We start from the raw sequence: 14,040 nt of genomic DNA, 5'->3' as shown, positions 1-14,040 counted from the left end.
CTCTCTCTCTCTCTCTCTCTCTCTCTCTCTCTCTCAAATAAATAAAATAAAAAAAAATAAAATAAAAAAAGTAAACAGCCTAACTACTATATAATCGAGAATAACTTGAATCAAAATAACTAATTATAACAAACTAATAAAGTAGCTGTCAAGGAAAACATTTTTCTGGCTGGAATTAAAATATCAAAGAGAATTTCATAGTTTTATTACTACTTTTACCATCACTACCTAAAATTCCATGCTACTTGAATTATTTCCAGTACATACAGTATATTAAAAATAATTTTTTTAAAAATAAAAAAGGACCAGGCATAATGGCACATGCTTATAATCACAGCATTCAGGAAGCTGAAACAGGAGGAGCACCATGAGTTAGTTCAAGGCCAGCCTGGACTACAAAGTGAAACCTTGTCTCAAAAAATAAATACACTAAACAAACAAAAAATAGGAAAAGAAGTTAGAGGAAAGGCCAAAAAAATAAGAGGTTTTCAGTGTCTGCTGAGTGTTTAGCACTAAATAATCCCATTCAGGTAATGTGCTCGGATGATATGTAATCTGGGAAGGGTGGCTGAGGAAGCCTAACCAGAAGTAGAGAGACTCCCTGTCACTTCTGCTTTCCCATTTCTGAACAGTCCTTCTCTACTCTTGGCCTCTCCTTTTCTATATCATCCATCACCCAAAGTCTTGAATCCAGTTACCTAGAATTGAAAAAGTAAAATCTTGCAGCTCTGAAAGTTATGAAGATTATTATGTAATTCTCAACCATTCTGGCTCTGAGGTTTCCAAAATGCAGAGTAAATTTCCTATCAATCTTACTGGACTATGAGAATGCTTAATCTTTTATATACATGATATATTTTATATATGTCAGGTAGCACAAATTCCTGATATTTGTGAAGAAAGAACATCAAGAATTTTGGACTAGTGTATATTTATGACTTCCAATTCAGAAAAATAAAATGCATGTTAATAAAGGCAACAGAAGATCAAAGAGACAAAGTTGACCATGTTGAACACAAAAGCACTTTCCGAGAAATAAAGACAGGGCAATCCTAAAACAAAGATTTTAAGAAGTATTATTTTGACTACACTGAAAATCAATATAAATATACTAGTTAGTTTTAGCTCATAGCTCAGTTCCTTTCTTCCTGATATTGTGCAACTGTTTTCATAAAATAGGCACAATGAATAGTCAATAAAACTAATCATTGCCTAAGTAGTGTCCCACTAAATTAAGTTCATTTTCTACTGGTCTAAAGAAATACCGATTTTGCTGACTTCTATCTCACCTTCTTTCATCTCTTCAGAACTATATGCCCCTTGGACAGTGCTCTCCCTCAGCCAAATGGGTCTCTCCTTGGCAGATTTCCCCTCTGCCAAAGAGGCACGGTGAACATCTTCCTGGTCATCCATGTTAATGACAACATTCTGTGTGTATAAGTCCTCATAGGAGGGCCCTCTGGTGGCCCATGCTTCCCGATGGTGACCTCCTGCTTGGCCAGTAGCTCCAGTAGTAGCGGCTGCTCGGTCCTTGCTGTATTACAAGATTAGAGGAATACAGGAAGAAGAAAAATTAACACTTGGTGGGGAAAAGGATGGCCAGAGAGGTAATTACTGAAATATTATAAATAAATACTATCAACAGCCATACACATTAACAATCTTGAGAAATCTCTTCAGTAACTCAGAGTGAAAGCTGCATGGATTAGAACAAGATGTTGTATTTACTATTAAATTTCTCAAACACTGAATTCAGTGTATATAAAGGTATTTTGCTTTTCACAGTACTGGGGATTAAAGTCTGGACTGTCATGCTGAGCTAGAGACCCAGACAGGGAGAGTCTCACTAAGTCATTAGGTTGTAGGCTTCTCCTTGTGATCCTCCTGCATCAGCTTCCCAGTCCTCTGCTGGGATTACAGGAGAGCACCACATGCCCAACTACAACTGAGTTTTTACAGATTGAGATGTTTGAATAAACCTATTTAGAGGAACAGAATGACACACTCACTAAAAGAGGCAAAACCAAACAAAAACTGCCCTAGTAATTTGTGAGAATTTACTTTAAAAAATAAAAATGAACAAATAAAAAATATACTGTATTTTTTAAAATATCTCAACTCAGCCCAGAATAATCCAAGGTGGTATATGTACTGACCAAGGAAGATGCTACAAAAATATTTTACAGCCAGACCTCAGCTTAGGATTAACATGCCCCCTTGCCACTCATCAAGTGAGACATCTCTCTCTACACATCAGCCTCTTTCCCTAGTTTTATCCTTTATTTCTTCATCCACACTGATGCTCTATTTCTACCCCACAGGGAATATGATCTGTTTCTCAGTCTATTATGCTTTGCTCTTTTCCTTTCCTCCCCATGACCGTCTTTGCCTATGACAGACCTGTTCTGCATGCATCTTTCTCTAGTCTCTTGGTTTCCCCCATATCTATGAATTACGCCGTAGTTTCCATCTTTCTGCTGTTCTTTGTTTCTTTCACACTCAGTCTACTTCAAATTTGACTGCTGCTCAGGCTTTCTGGATCAAATTCTATGCACAACTCTTCCTTCCACTCTGTTTAGACAGCTATGAGTTACCCCACAATCTTCATATTTCTCTGACTCCTGCTCACTCTAACCTTTTGCTATATTTTTTTCAGCAACTACTAACTCTTGGCTTCACAATACTCCATGATTTCTCTTCTATTTCTCTAGATCTTTTCCACAAATACAACAGTCGCCTATGAGGTGACTGTCTCATTTTTAATCTAACCAATACTTCATTTGTCTTCCCATAAACTAGGTACCATTTTTCCTTCATTTTAATCCTTTGTTTATTCTGTTTAGCCCATTATTCTTCACCTTTTCCTAGACACACTTCATATATACTTAGGCTTTCCATTAGTGTGTAGGCTTCTCCATCCATGTATCTAACTGCCCACTATATTGCTCCTTACAACACTGTGTTCATCCTCTGAAGATAACCTTGAGCTCATCTCATTCCTCCTGCCCTGCCTCTGGAAATCTATATGTCTGTGCTTTCTGCAGTCAAACCAGCTCTTTCTAGTTTCTCAGTCAATTGTGATCTAGTCATTTAATCCCTGCCTTCTAGCACTGCATCTGCAATTTTTATCATGATTCAAACTGAACTCAGAGCTATTTTGTACACCACTGTTCATCACAAGCTTTTCTTCCTGGGACCCATTCTATCTGCTCCATGTCTCCATCACTTTTTTTGCCTCCTCCCCATTTGTTTTCCTGCTCGCATTATCTATCAACGTTTTTTGAAGAAGATGCTTTTCACTATAGAGCCAACTCCACAAATTTTATTTCTATCTCCACTATAGTCACAACTCTAAATCATCAGTCAATGTAACCTAAAGAAAAACTACATGTGAGAAACCTAAGTTCACTCCACTTTTCATATAAATATATCTATGGAAAAAGAAAATGTACACATTTCCACTGAAGATGGCATAAATGACAATTCATTTTAAATTTCAGAATTTCAAGATACAACTAACAGGTAAGAGAGGAATACTACTTCAAAACTTTTTCTTTGGTGCTCAAGACTGAACTCAGGGCCTACCACTGGGCTGTAGCCATAGCCCTTGGAAACTAAATTTTAAAATTTTTTTAACATGAGTGCTAGGAGATGATGAAAGAAAGGTAACCTATGAATATTATTACTGAGTTGACTTACTGACAGACTAGAACTCTCCATCAGCTCTTGACTTATGTCTATTGACAATACTGCAGAGGCAGCCTCTGGTTCCTGACATAGAGACCTTCAAATTTAACTGCTTACAGATCAGTAATCAAACTAGCAATGTACTAAAAACAAAACAAGCAAACCAAAACGGTATCTTTCATTCCACCCTTCTGATAATTCTTTTCTTGTTATTTGAGGCAGGATGGATTTTTACATCCTTCGGATAGGATGGGCTATCACAGAAATTTATGATCTTTTAGTAATGATGCCCAAGTCAGCGTCACAGGATGTTCTATCCAGATATGGAGCTTGTCAAATGTTTGGTGGTGCCATCTTAGTGTCTCTAATCTCACTCCTCTAACTTCGTGGTTTTCTCTTTGACCATATAGAGCTGACAGTACCTTGGTTCTGGCAGCAGTTCCAATAACCCCACTATCTTTCTCGCCTATCTCCACTTGCCTTTTTTTGGTGACCACACCACTAGGTTTCTGCTGTCAGTCAGTTTATTTACTCTACTTCAGCTTCTTTTCATGCCTAGAGTCACTATCATTCCTAATAAGAGGCTGACTTGATAAAGCCAACTGCTGTGAGGCTTCTGGTGTTGCTGGACACTATGATTTCTCTCAGCCATTAAGTAAGGGTCATCTAACTAAAGATCCAGGGATGGAGTCGGAGTGGTCTGTGGTAAGTGAGAAATATTAGAGGCAGGATACCATTGATGGTGGGAACTGAATGCTATAGTAGTTAGAGGCATCTTGGTAAATAAAACAAATAACTACACATAGAAGAAACATTAAAATAATTCAGATAGTATAGTATATAGAAAAAAATTACAGAATGTTGGAACATATTTCAACATAAAATATCTACAGACTTTAAAAAAAACCCAGTATTTTTATAAAATAAATTTTCCTCATAGTCTTCTAGGTTAGAGCTACAGATTAACTCAGAAAAAGTTATAAAATAAATTTTGGTAAGAAACCAAATAGGAGTAACAAAACTTAAGGCTACCTAGAATATAGACAATAGTGGTTCCCTACCAACTGTTACTCCTCTCCATCTTTGTTTACTAGCTTTACTCAAATAATCGTGGTTAGTCTACAGCCATACAACCCTGAACTTGCCCAATCTTGCCTCAAATACTGGTAGCTAGTTGCTTCAAAGAACTTTAACACCTTCCTAGGAGGCACTTACCTGGTCTAAGCACCAACCATGTGATCTCACTTCTACAAGATGCTGGCTCATGAACAGGCAAAAATGTCATTCTAGCTAATGAGACATTTGGAGATAAGACAAGATGAAGGGGGTGCTCTAGGAAAGCTATCTTTAGTCTTGAAATTAAACACAAGGAAGCTATTAGCCTTTTTCTGCATTTGGACATTTTCATAGGGCATTTGTATGTGATACCCTAGAAAGACATAGATACCTTAGGCTAGCTCTCTCATAGTCCTAAGAGAACAACCAATAGGCTGAGAGTGGCAGAGTATAGGACGGTAAAAGGCAGGATTATTTAATCTATTCTGAACTGTACTACCTGAGAACTTCTGGTAATGCAGGATAAATGTTCTCAGTGGTCAGTCTACTTCTAGTTAGGTTTTCTGTTATCATAGGAAAAAAACTTCTATATGATGCTAGATTATAAAATTCACAATAACTGACATAGATACAAAACTTTCTGTACGATTGAATTGTTTTCAACCACCCAAAAGATACTCAATTTGCTCAGGACTCACTATTTGGTAACATTAGTACGAGAAAAAATAAAATATTAAGAATACAACTGGAGGGACCGGGGAGATGGCTCAGTGGAATAAGTGCTTCCCTGGCAAGCGCAAGGGCCTGAGTTCAATCCCCGGTTCTGCCAAAAAAAAAAAAAAAAAGAATACAACTGGAGCTGAAGCCTAAAAAAGTAGTAGGTATATATCAATGTATTCTGGCATTAGAGAAGAAGAAAAGGAGTAGAGTATGAGAACACTGCCTTACTGTAGTTGTCATTTATGTTTTGCAAAAACAGAATATTACCAGTTGCTATGGCATGGCAGAACTAAGCTACCTCTCCAATTCTTTTTTTTTTTTGCGGAACCGGGGATTGAACTCAGATCCTTGCGTTTGCCAGTCAAGTCCTTATCCTACTGAGCCATCTCCCCAGCCCCTACCTCTCCAATTCTTTTGTGATTTTTTTTCTTCTTTGTTTCTGTGTCTTTTTGACACAGGGTCTCCCTATGCAGTTTAGGCTGGCCTTGAGCTCACTTTGTGGCCCAGACTGGTCTCCAACTCACAATGATCCTTCTGTCTCAGACTCCTGAGTGCTGAGATTACAGGCATGTGCCGCCACACCCAGCTTCCTGCCTCTGTAATTCCAAAAACTAGTGCACATTCAAAAAATAGGGAGCCATTGTTAGAAGTGTTAACCTACAGGAAACACACTTTACTTTCAAGAAAGTTACATTCAAAACTAAGGACAGCAAGAAACCTGTGGTTAAATATTTCAAAAAACGAAGAAATTCCTATACTCCTGAAAGAATTTCAGCCTTCAAAAGTTGACTAGGAAAATTTAAGAAATACAATTTGGGATTAGTGAATAATTGGCCAAGTGGCTGCAGACCCAAACTGAGTGAGAAAGTTGAAGTCAAATCTGACTTAGTAAAGATTTCTAATGCCACACACTATTCTGCAAATCTCATCACAGACACAAGTTAAGAAGACTGGTATGGTAGAACTATGAACGTATATAAACTAATAGTCTTCAGTCTTCTGGTAAATTACTCATTTTGCAAGGTTAAAAGCAGTGCAAGTTTAAAACGGTTCTCAGGAAGGGCACAGGGCTCTACTTACCTCTGTTTCAGGGCTGAGATTTCTGTAGGTTCTGGCTCAAGTATTTCATAGGCCAAGTTCACATCCTCTGTCTCCCGAAGCAATGCATAAATGGGCTCAATTTGCTCGTTAAACCTTGCCAAAAGTGTGCGCGCATCTTTTTTGGGCATTGCTGATTCATCCTCTTCTACCTCTGTATGGCAAAATGTACAGCGGAAAGTTCCTACAGAAAAAATAAAAGTCTCTGATCAGGTGGGCAACAAATCATCCGGATGTGGCTTTAGCAAACAGTTTACATCACCATCCCTTCCTCTAACATTTTATTGAAATTTTCAATTAAGTAAACAGTTGGAAGAATTTTCCAGTGAACACCCACGTGATCAGAATTTTTCAATGAACTTCCATTGCCCAGTACCTGGTTCTACAATCAATTAACATTTTGATTTTTAAAATCAAATATCCACTCATCTTTCTGTTTCTATCATTTTTGATGCACTTCAAAGTAATTTTATATCTCTAACAGCAGTTTTTAATATTTCTAACATACGTATTTTTATCTTAAAAGCAAATTCTTTATAGCTGATCTCTGCACTTGTACCCTTTCTCAAAAGCTTTCTTTGTATACATTACATACAAATTAAGGTCTGAGGTAGGATAAGAAAAAGACTAAAAAAAAAAGACAAGAAAATTGAAATTTTTAAAATTGCTCACTTTTGAGTCTTAAAACTACAGTGATGAAATTTTAAAATTTGAATTTTCTTATCTCTTTTTTACCTACTTTTAATTTTTTTCTATTCTACTTCAAATCTCTATTGTGGGGGAATGCCAAATAAATACCTAAAACTAAAAATATCTGTACATCTTATACAGTATATTACCCTCATAACCAGTAGCATGGAAATTCTTTATTCTCATGTGATGTGATCAGAAAGTACAGTGAATATTTATATTAAAATTATTTTTAATTTTATTTTATTATAATTTTATTATTAATTTTAAATTTTATTTTTTAATGTATCAGTTATTTAATTAAGTTCTCAGGAAGAAATTTAGAGTACTAATTTATGAGGACAAATTCTATTTGTCAGAACAAAAACAGATCACAGATAGCCCAGGAACTGAGGAACAGCTTTGATTTTTGCTAAAATCTGTGAGTCTACTACTTTCTGATCCACCTTGTGCTGCTCTGAAATCTGGTATTTCTCTTTCTCCATGTTGAAGATTTTGCCCTCCCTGTGTCTGGGTTTCCACAGTTTCTTCTTTCTGAAGTAAGCATCAGTGAGGTATTTGGGGATTTTTTACTTTGCTGATATTAATTTTTGTAGAGGTGGCAATGACAAATTTGGGGTGTGTTCTTCATAGAGGAACATGATTAAGGCTAAGAGGCCCAGTCACAAGCAGCAAGCCACTGGTCAACTGCTTCAGGAAGACCACTCTTGCCTCTGTGATGCCCAGTGAAGATGATCAAGATGGTGCTGGGAGTGATGCTAGCTTGAAGTTTCCGCACATGCTGACTGAAGGGTTTCTTGTCATGGCTCAAGAGCTTTCGGGGAACATCTTCAGTAGGGTTGTATCTACACACTTTTCAAAGCTTAATCAACTGGCTACCTCCATTCTTGCCCTCACTGGCTGGCTTTGTGATCATAGGAAGAACTTTCTCCTTCTTTTTCTTCTCAACCTTTGATTCAGCAGCTGTGTACTTTCTCTTGTACAAAGCCTTTCTGGAATACATAGCAGATCAGGAGTATCTACCAAATCCTCTAACCAGGACAGGATTTTGGCTGCAGTGGGGCTGACCCTTACTGAACTTCTTTGCCTTCACTTTACCCTTTTAACCAGTACCACTGGCAGCAGGCTTTTGGCTTCGGGTTTCTTCTTTTTAGTGTCTGGCTTCTCAGAGTTTTCACCCATCATCTTGCAAGATGGGAAAGAGAACTAAGTTTTATATATTAAAATTATATGAAAAGATGCATTGCTATTAATCCCCTTCAAAACACCTCCCCTCACTTGAAACACACTTATCCCATCATTCTTGCCACTTTCTGCAGCATTTTTGGAGGTTCCTCTTTTGTGGATATTGTAAGTTGTACTGTCAAGGCTACATTGTTATCTTGTATAGACTCAAAATATTTACCTTTCATTCACTCTGATGTTGGTGAAGAGCCAGAAATTACACAGTGCCAGGTCCAGTGAATAAGGTGAACAAGGACGCACCCTAATATTTTTATCAGATTGCTTTTCTGTTGGATAGCAATCAGTAATAGCAATCACCAGATTTTTTATCACATCTCATACAGTTATGAAAGGTGACTTCTAAAACTGCCTCACAAACTGGCAAGAACCATGGAATAAGTGTGTTCAAACCAAAGAGGAAGTAATTTGAGGGAGATTAGTGGCAATGTGCCTTTTTATTTTTATTTTTTGGCAGAACCGGGGAGATTGGGCTCAGGTCCTTGCGCTTGCCAGGGAAGCACTTATTCTACTGAGCCATCTCCCCGGCCCCAGTGTACCTTTTTTAAAAAAATGTGCTTGATACAGGGTTTCATTATACATCTCAGATATAGTGATCCTCCTGTTTTCAGCTTCCCCAGTGCTCAGCATGCCTAGGGGCAGGGCTAGCAAATTAACCCACTCCCTGCATTTGATTGAACCCCACTCCCTGCATTTGCCTAAGCAAGCACTTAGTCCACTGAGCTATTCTGCCAGCCTGGCAATGTGCCTTTTACTGTAATAAGTTCTTAAATTTTATAATATTTACTATATTATTTTGATTGTCCCTTACACACCCTAAAACTTTCTCGCATCTTCTTACTACTATCCAATGCTACCTAATTTTCTACCTCAAATAAGTGAAAAAAAGTGGCCCTCGTAGCTATCAGGTGGTATTATTCTATCACACAGAATCTTGCAACTCAGTAACATCAGATAAGGTCCTGCAACCATAAAGAAGGTGAGGAAAACTAGCTTGAATTAATTCTGATGGGAAAAAGCCAGGACTCTGTACAAACCACAAAGAAATACCAGGAAACCCAAATAATGGTGCTTCTTCAGCAATTCCAGTTTATTCTTATCAGCTGGCAGGGAAGATTTATTAAGATAGCTAATGGCAGAATTACCACTTCTTGAAAACATCTATTCCAGGGCAAATCTCCACTACTTCATTGAACCCTCTCTAAAATAACCCAACGAAGGTCCATATTCTCTAAGTCTCTCCAGCATCATCTTACTGAATCACTCTTGTCCCACAGGCATGTGGCTTCTCTTGCTATGAAAAACATTCATAAACTCAACTTTTGTGAAAGGCCTGAATATCACATCTTTGACTGAAGGCTATCATCATGGACTCTAGGTTAAACAACTGGATAAAGACTCTACTTACTAGGACAAAGAGAGGAAGAACATACTCTTTTTCCTTTATGGGTATGACATCAGCTGCTTTAGATATGAATCCATGTAACCCGCAACCATTAAAAAAGAGCTTAGAGCTCAAGGGAAGGTTTTAGACTAGAAATAAAGATATGAGAAAAAAGCACACAGGTAGCAACAGTAGCCAAACTAGATCAGAGAATTAAAAAAGATTAAGGAGAGTGGAAGGAATAGGCAGTTAAGATATAAACCTAAGGAAAGAGCAATCCTTGGGGACTAAGAAGGAAAGAGAATTAAAAAACTGCATTTTGTGCATGTTCTATATCCCCACAATAAATGCAACCATTATGTAGTGCAAACATGTACAAGAGGTAGAGGAGAAGGAGGAAGAGAAAAATAATAGTGCACCTAGAAGGACAAGATGGTGTTTGAAGGAAAAGGTAATTCCTTTTTTTTTTTTTAATTTTAGCATAGAGTCTACAGGGCCTACTGCACAGATGGGGTTCATAGTGATCCTCCTGTTTTCAGTCTCCCAAGCACTGGGATTATAAGCACGCAACACCACACCCAGTCTTAGTCATGCCTCAGTGCACTCCAGGGGCGGGGCCTGCATGGGATCAAACCTGGGTCCCTGCACGGGATCAAACCCGGGTCCCTGCATCTGCCTAAGAAGGCAATTTAGTGCGCTAAGTTATCTGGCTGACCCTGAAAAGGTAATTCTTTTTCAAGAAAGGCTTATTAGCAAACTTTTATATTTAGTAACGCAAGGTAAGTAATGAGTAACTAAAGAGGTTTTAGAGGGAGTGCTACCTAGAATTACTCTCTAATTGTTCTAAGGCGTTTTGGCCATTTTTCAGCAGAAAAAAATGTACATAACATATGTGAGAATGGAAAGAGAAACCATATAAAATCAGGTTGAATATAGCATTCAAGTACATGCTGAATTAAAAATAAAATCACTGCTGTGGGACTTAGGCTGACTGCTGAAAGATGGGCACATACAGATACTGTCAGAGAGAACTACAGATATCTTAGAAGACATGCTATAGTTCAGTAGTTTCATAATTTTGTACTTAAAGGAAGGAATCCTATTCATGTGAAAAAGTGACAAATATATAAACATAAAAGCAAGTGCTCTGGTGGAAGCACAGGCAGAGAGTAAATACAAAAGAATAACTCTTTTATAAAAGGGCAACACTCTGTTTCATTTAAAAAAATCTCAGAAAGGCAGTTCTTTAACTTAAAAACATTTATTTTCATAAGAAACAATAAAAATCATAATGTATGCATAAAAGGTCTAAATTATAGCTTCATTCAGATTTAGTAAGACACAGAACACCCTCTTTTGCAGTTCTGAAAAGAATGGTATTTCTATTACCATCAGGAACTGTGAAGGGTCTGGGAATTTACTGATCTGGCAGACTAACCAGTTATTCTACCAGTTTCATGGGTGCTAAAAATGATATATCACTCATGAAAATATATTTTTAGTATGTAAGTCATATCTCAGAGACCTAATCCTTAAGAAAGGCAAGGAGACAACTGTACATGCAATGAATGTGTTACAAGACAAGAAGCCAAATTTTACTAATGGACATAAGCATATCCATTCTTTCCTCTGGAATGTGATGTTACTCTTAATGAACATTAAATAAACATGTTCTCCAGGGAATAAATATGTTATTTATAATTTTATTATACTAGACAGTAAGCAAATTGACTTCTTGCACTAGAGAAACAAACTATATTCTAAAGTTACTCACTATATATTAATATCCTGGAAAAACACAGTCCAAACAAAAGGCAATCAGTTTGTACCTCTGCTTATAAGATATAACATACAAGACCGATGGAGAACTATCTCCAATAATTGGTAAGTCTGACAAACATTACAAGAGAAAAGCTAGCTTGAGATCTCTAAGTACTATGTTTATCACAAAAACACAAGTTTACACAAGTTACAAATGAGAAAGTCTGTCAAAAGCCAAATGTAGAAATCTGACATTTTATGAAAAATTACTTAACAAGTTTATATACCACCAACATTTTTATAAATTTCACTAAGCATTATGAAAATAGAAATCAGCTTTCCCAAAATTAGAAGGGGAGGTAGGCTAGGGGAGGGGAGGGAGCCACATATGATATATATCAGAGTGGAGGATACATCAGACACAGAACCTGTCATCAAGAAGCTTAAAGATTACTGGAACATATCTAGAGATAAAGATTAGGAACCACTAAAAAAGAAAAAATGAAGTATATAAATGGAGTTCAAAGAAATATGATTTCTAACGAAGAACACAAAGGAAAGTTTATGCAGAAGGTGTATCTTTTTGAGGTAGACTTTGGAAGATAGAGGATTACAGAGATCGTGGAAAGGGAAGAAGAAAAAAGGTCATTCTAGATCAGCGATGACAAACCTATGTACATGTGTAGTGGCAGGCTCTTTGTATCACTGAAAGTTCTAAGAGGTTCGCCATCACTGTTCTAGATCATCACACCTTTGAATGATCTGCCTTAGCAGCTTATAAAATGCTCCATCTGGTAGATTTAATACTCAGGCCTTGCGCTGGAGATACTGATTCAGAGGTCTAGAGTGGTGCCCAAGTATGTGAAATTTAGTTTCTTTTTTCTTTTCTTTTTTTTTTTTTTTAATCTCAAAACAAGATTTTAGGAGAGTAACAATGGTTAGTACACTGTGTATTGTTACTGCCAAAGTAGTTTCTCATATTATAAGATATAGGCATGAATTTTAGTTTCACAAGGAATTTTGATGCATACCATTGGTAAAGAACTGTCATTAAGTATGTAATCAATGTAGTAAATATCCCAACTCCTTTTAAAACTAAACAGCTTTATACTAAGTTGTATGCACAGAACTTACTACTCAAGAACAAAAGAAACTGGAATTGAAACTCATTGCTCCATACCATCTTTTCCAAACATAAACCCAAGAGAAAACCCAGAAACAGTGAATCCAAGCCACATTAGGAATAATGAAGCAAGATCTAATAATGTGGCAGCAAAGAGAAAACAAAGATTACAAAGATTCTGCAAAGCTCTGCAAATGAGGGGATTAAGAGAAAGGGGTTCAAAGATAACATGTAAACTCAGCAGCAGACTAAAGAGCCTGCTTAGGTGAGCACAGGGCCTGTGGTTTGATCCTCAGTACCACATGCCTTGCCGGTCCTGTCCCTAGGGCACACTGAGCAAACCACAGTCCAGGCCTTGTGGCCTATGCCTGAAATTACAGCGCTGGGGAGGCTGAAAAACAGAAGGATCATTATGAATACGAGATGCATAGTAAGACCTCGCAACAACCAAATTAAAAAAAAAAAAAAAAAAAGATAACATGTACATTTGACCATTTATACTTAAAAACTAAAGAAGACAAAAAGCTACTTTTAAAAATATTCCCATGCATTCATCAAAAGGACGTTTGTGCAACAGCACCATTTAAATCCCACGTGCAAGGAAAGGAAGCTTTACTGTTTTATCTTTTTTTTTTTTTTATGTATTTGGTATAGGGTCTCATTATGCAGCTCAGACTCATAGTGATCCTCCTGTTTTCATCCTCCCCAGCACTGGGATTGCAGCACATGCACATGCACTACCATGCCCAGTCTCAGTGGCCACCTCAGTGTGCCCAACAGCTGGGCCGGGGGGTATCAAACCCTGTCCCTGTGCCTGCCTAAGCAAGCGCTTATTCCGCTAAGCTATCTTGCTGGCCCTGAAAGGAAGCTTTAGATGTTAAGTTTATATCAGCTTAAAAATAAGGGCTGGGGAGATGGCTCAGTGGAATAAGCGTTCCCTGGCAAGCGCAAGGGTCTGAGTTCAATCCCTGGTTCCGAGAAAAAACAAAAACAAAAACAAAAAAAAACACTAAGCCAGGGATCAAATAAAAATCTGACTCAAAAAACTAAATTTATTGTGTCATTCAATTACACATCCTTTCACCAAATTCCTTTTACCACTGCCAACTACAATTTAGAAATATATATATATATATATCCCTCAGAAAGAGAAAAGATTTGTAACACAGAATTTATTTAACAAATATAAAATATCCATCACATAACTGGCCTATATTAGCTGAGGCTTAACTTGTCAGGTGTGCCAGAAGAATCAAAATATATCTCATTGCAGATATTA

At 37.3% G+C, this 14,040-nt stretch overlaps 1 protein-coding gene across 2 annotated transcripts in view; it reads right to left on the bottom strand.

Moving 5' to 3' along the window:
* The window catches only part of Gtf2e1 (general transcription factor IIE subunit 1), a 33,453-nt gene that overhangs the window by 4,517 nt on the left and 14,896 nt on the right, over positions 1 to 14,040 (bottom strand). For both annotated transcript variants that reach the window (XM_023717658.1, XM_023717657.1), the window contains 2 exons: positions 6,544 to 6,745; positions 1,290 to 1,534 (listed from right to left, as the gene is read on the bottom strand). In XM_023717658.1, coding sequence (XP_023573426.1) covers positions 1,290 to 1,534; positions 6,544 to 6,745 — 447 coding nt within the window. The remainder of the gene's footprint in view (positions 1 to 1,289; positions 1,535 to 6,543; positions 6,746 to 14,040) is intronic.

The sequence above is a fragment of the Octodon degus genome, unplaced genomic scaffold (assembly GCF_000260255.1).
Source record: "Octodon degus isolate 3935 unplaced genomic scaffold, OctDeg1.0 scaffold00053, whole genome shotgun sequence".
Taxonomy (NCBI): Eukaryota; Metazoa; Chordata; class Mammalia; order Rodentia; family Octodontidae; genus Octodon; species Octodon degus.
The sequence above is the reverse complement of the archived record's forward strand: the minus strand, read 5'-3'. Positions and strand labels throughout refer to the sequence as shown.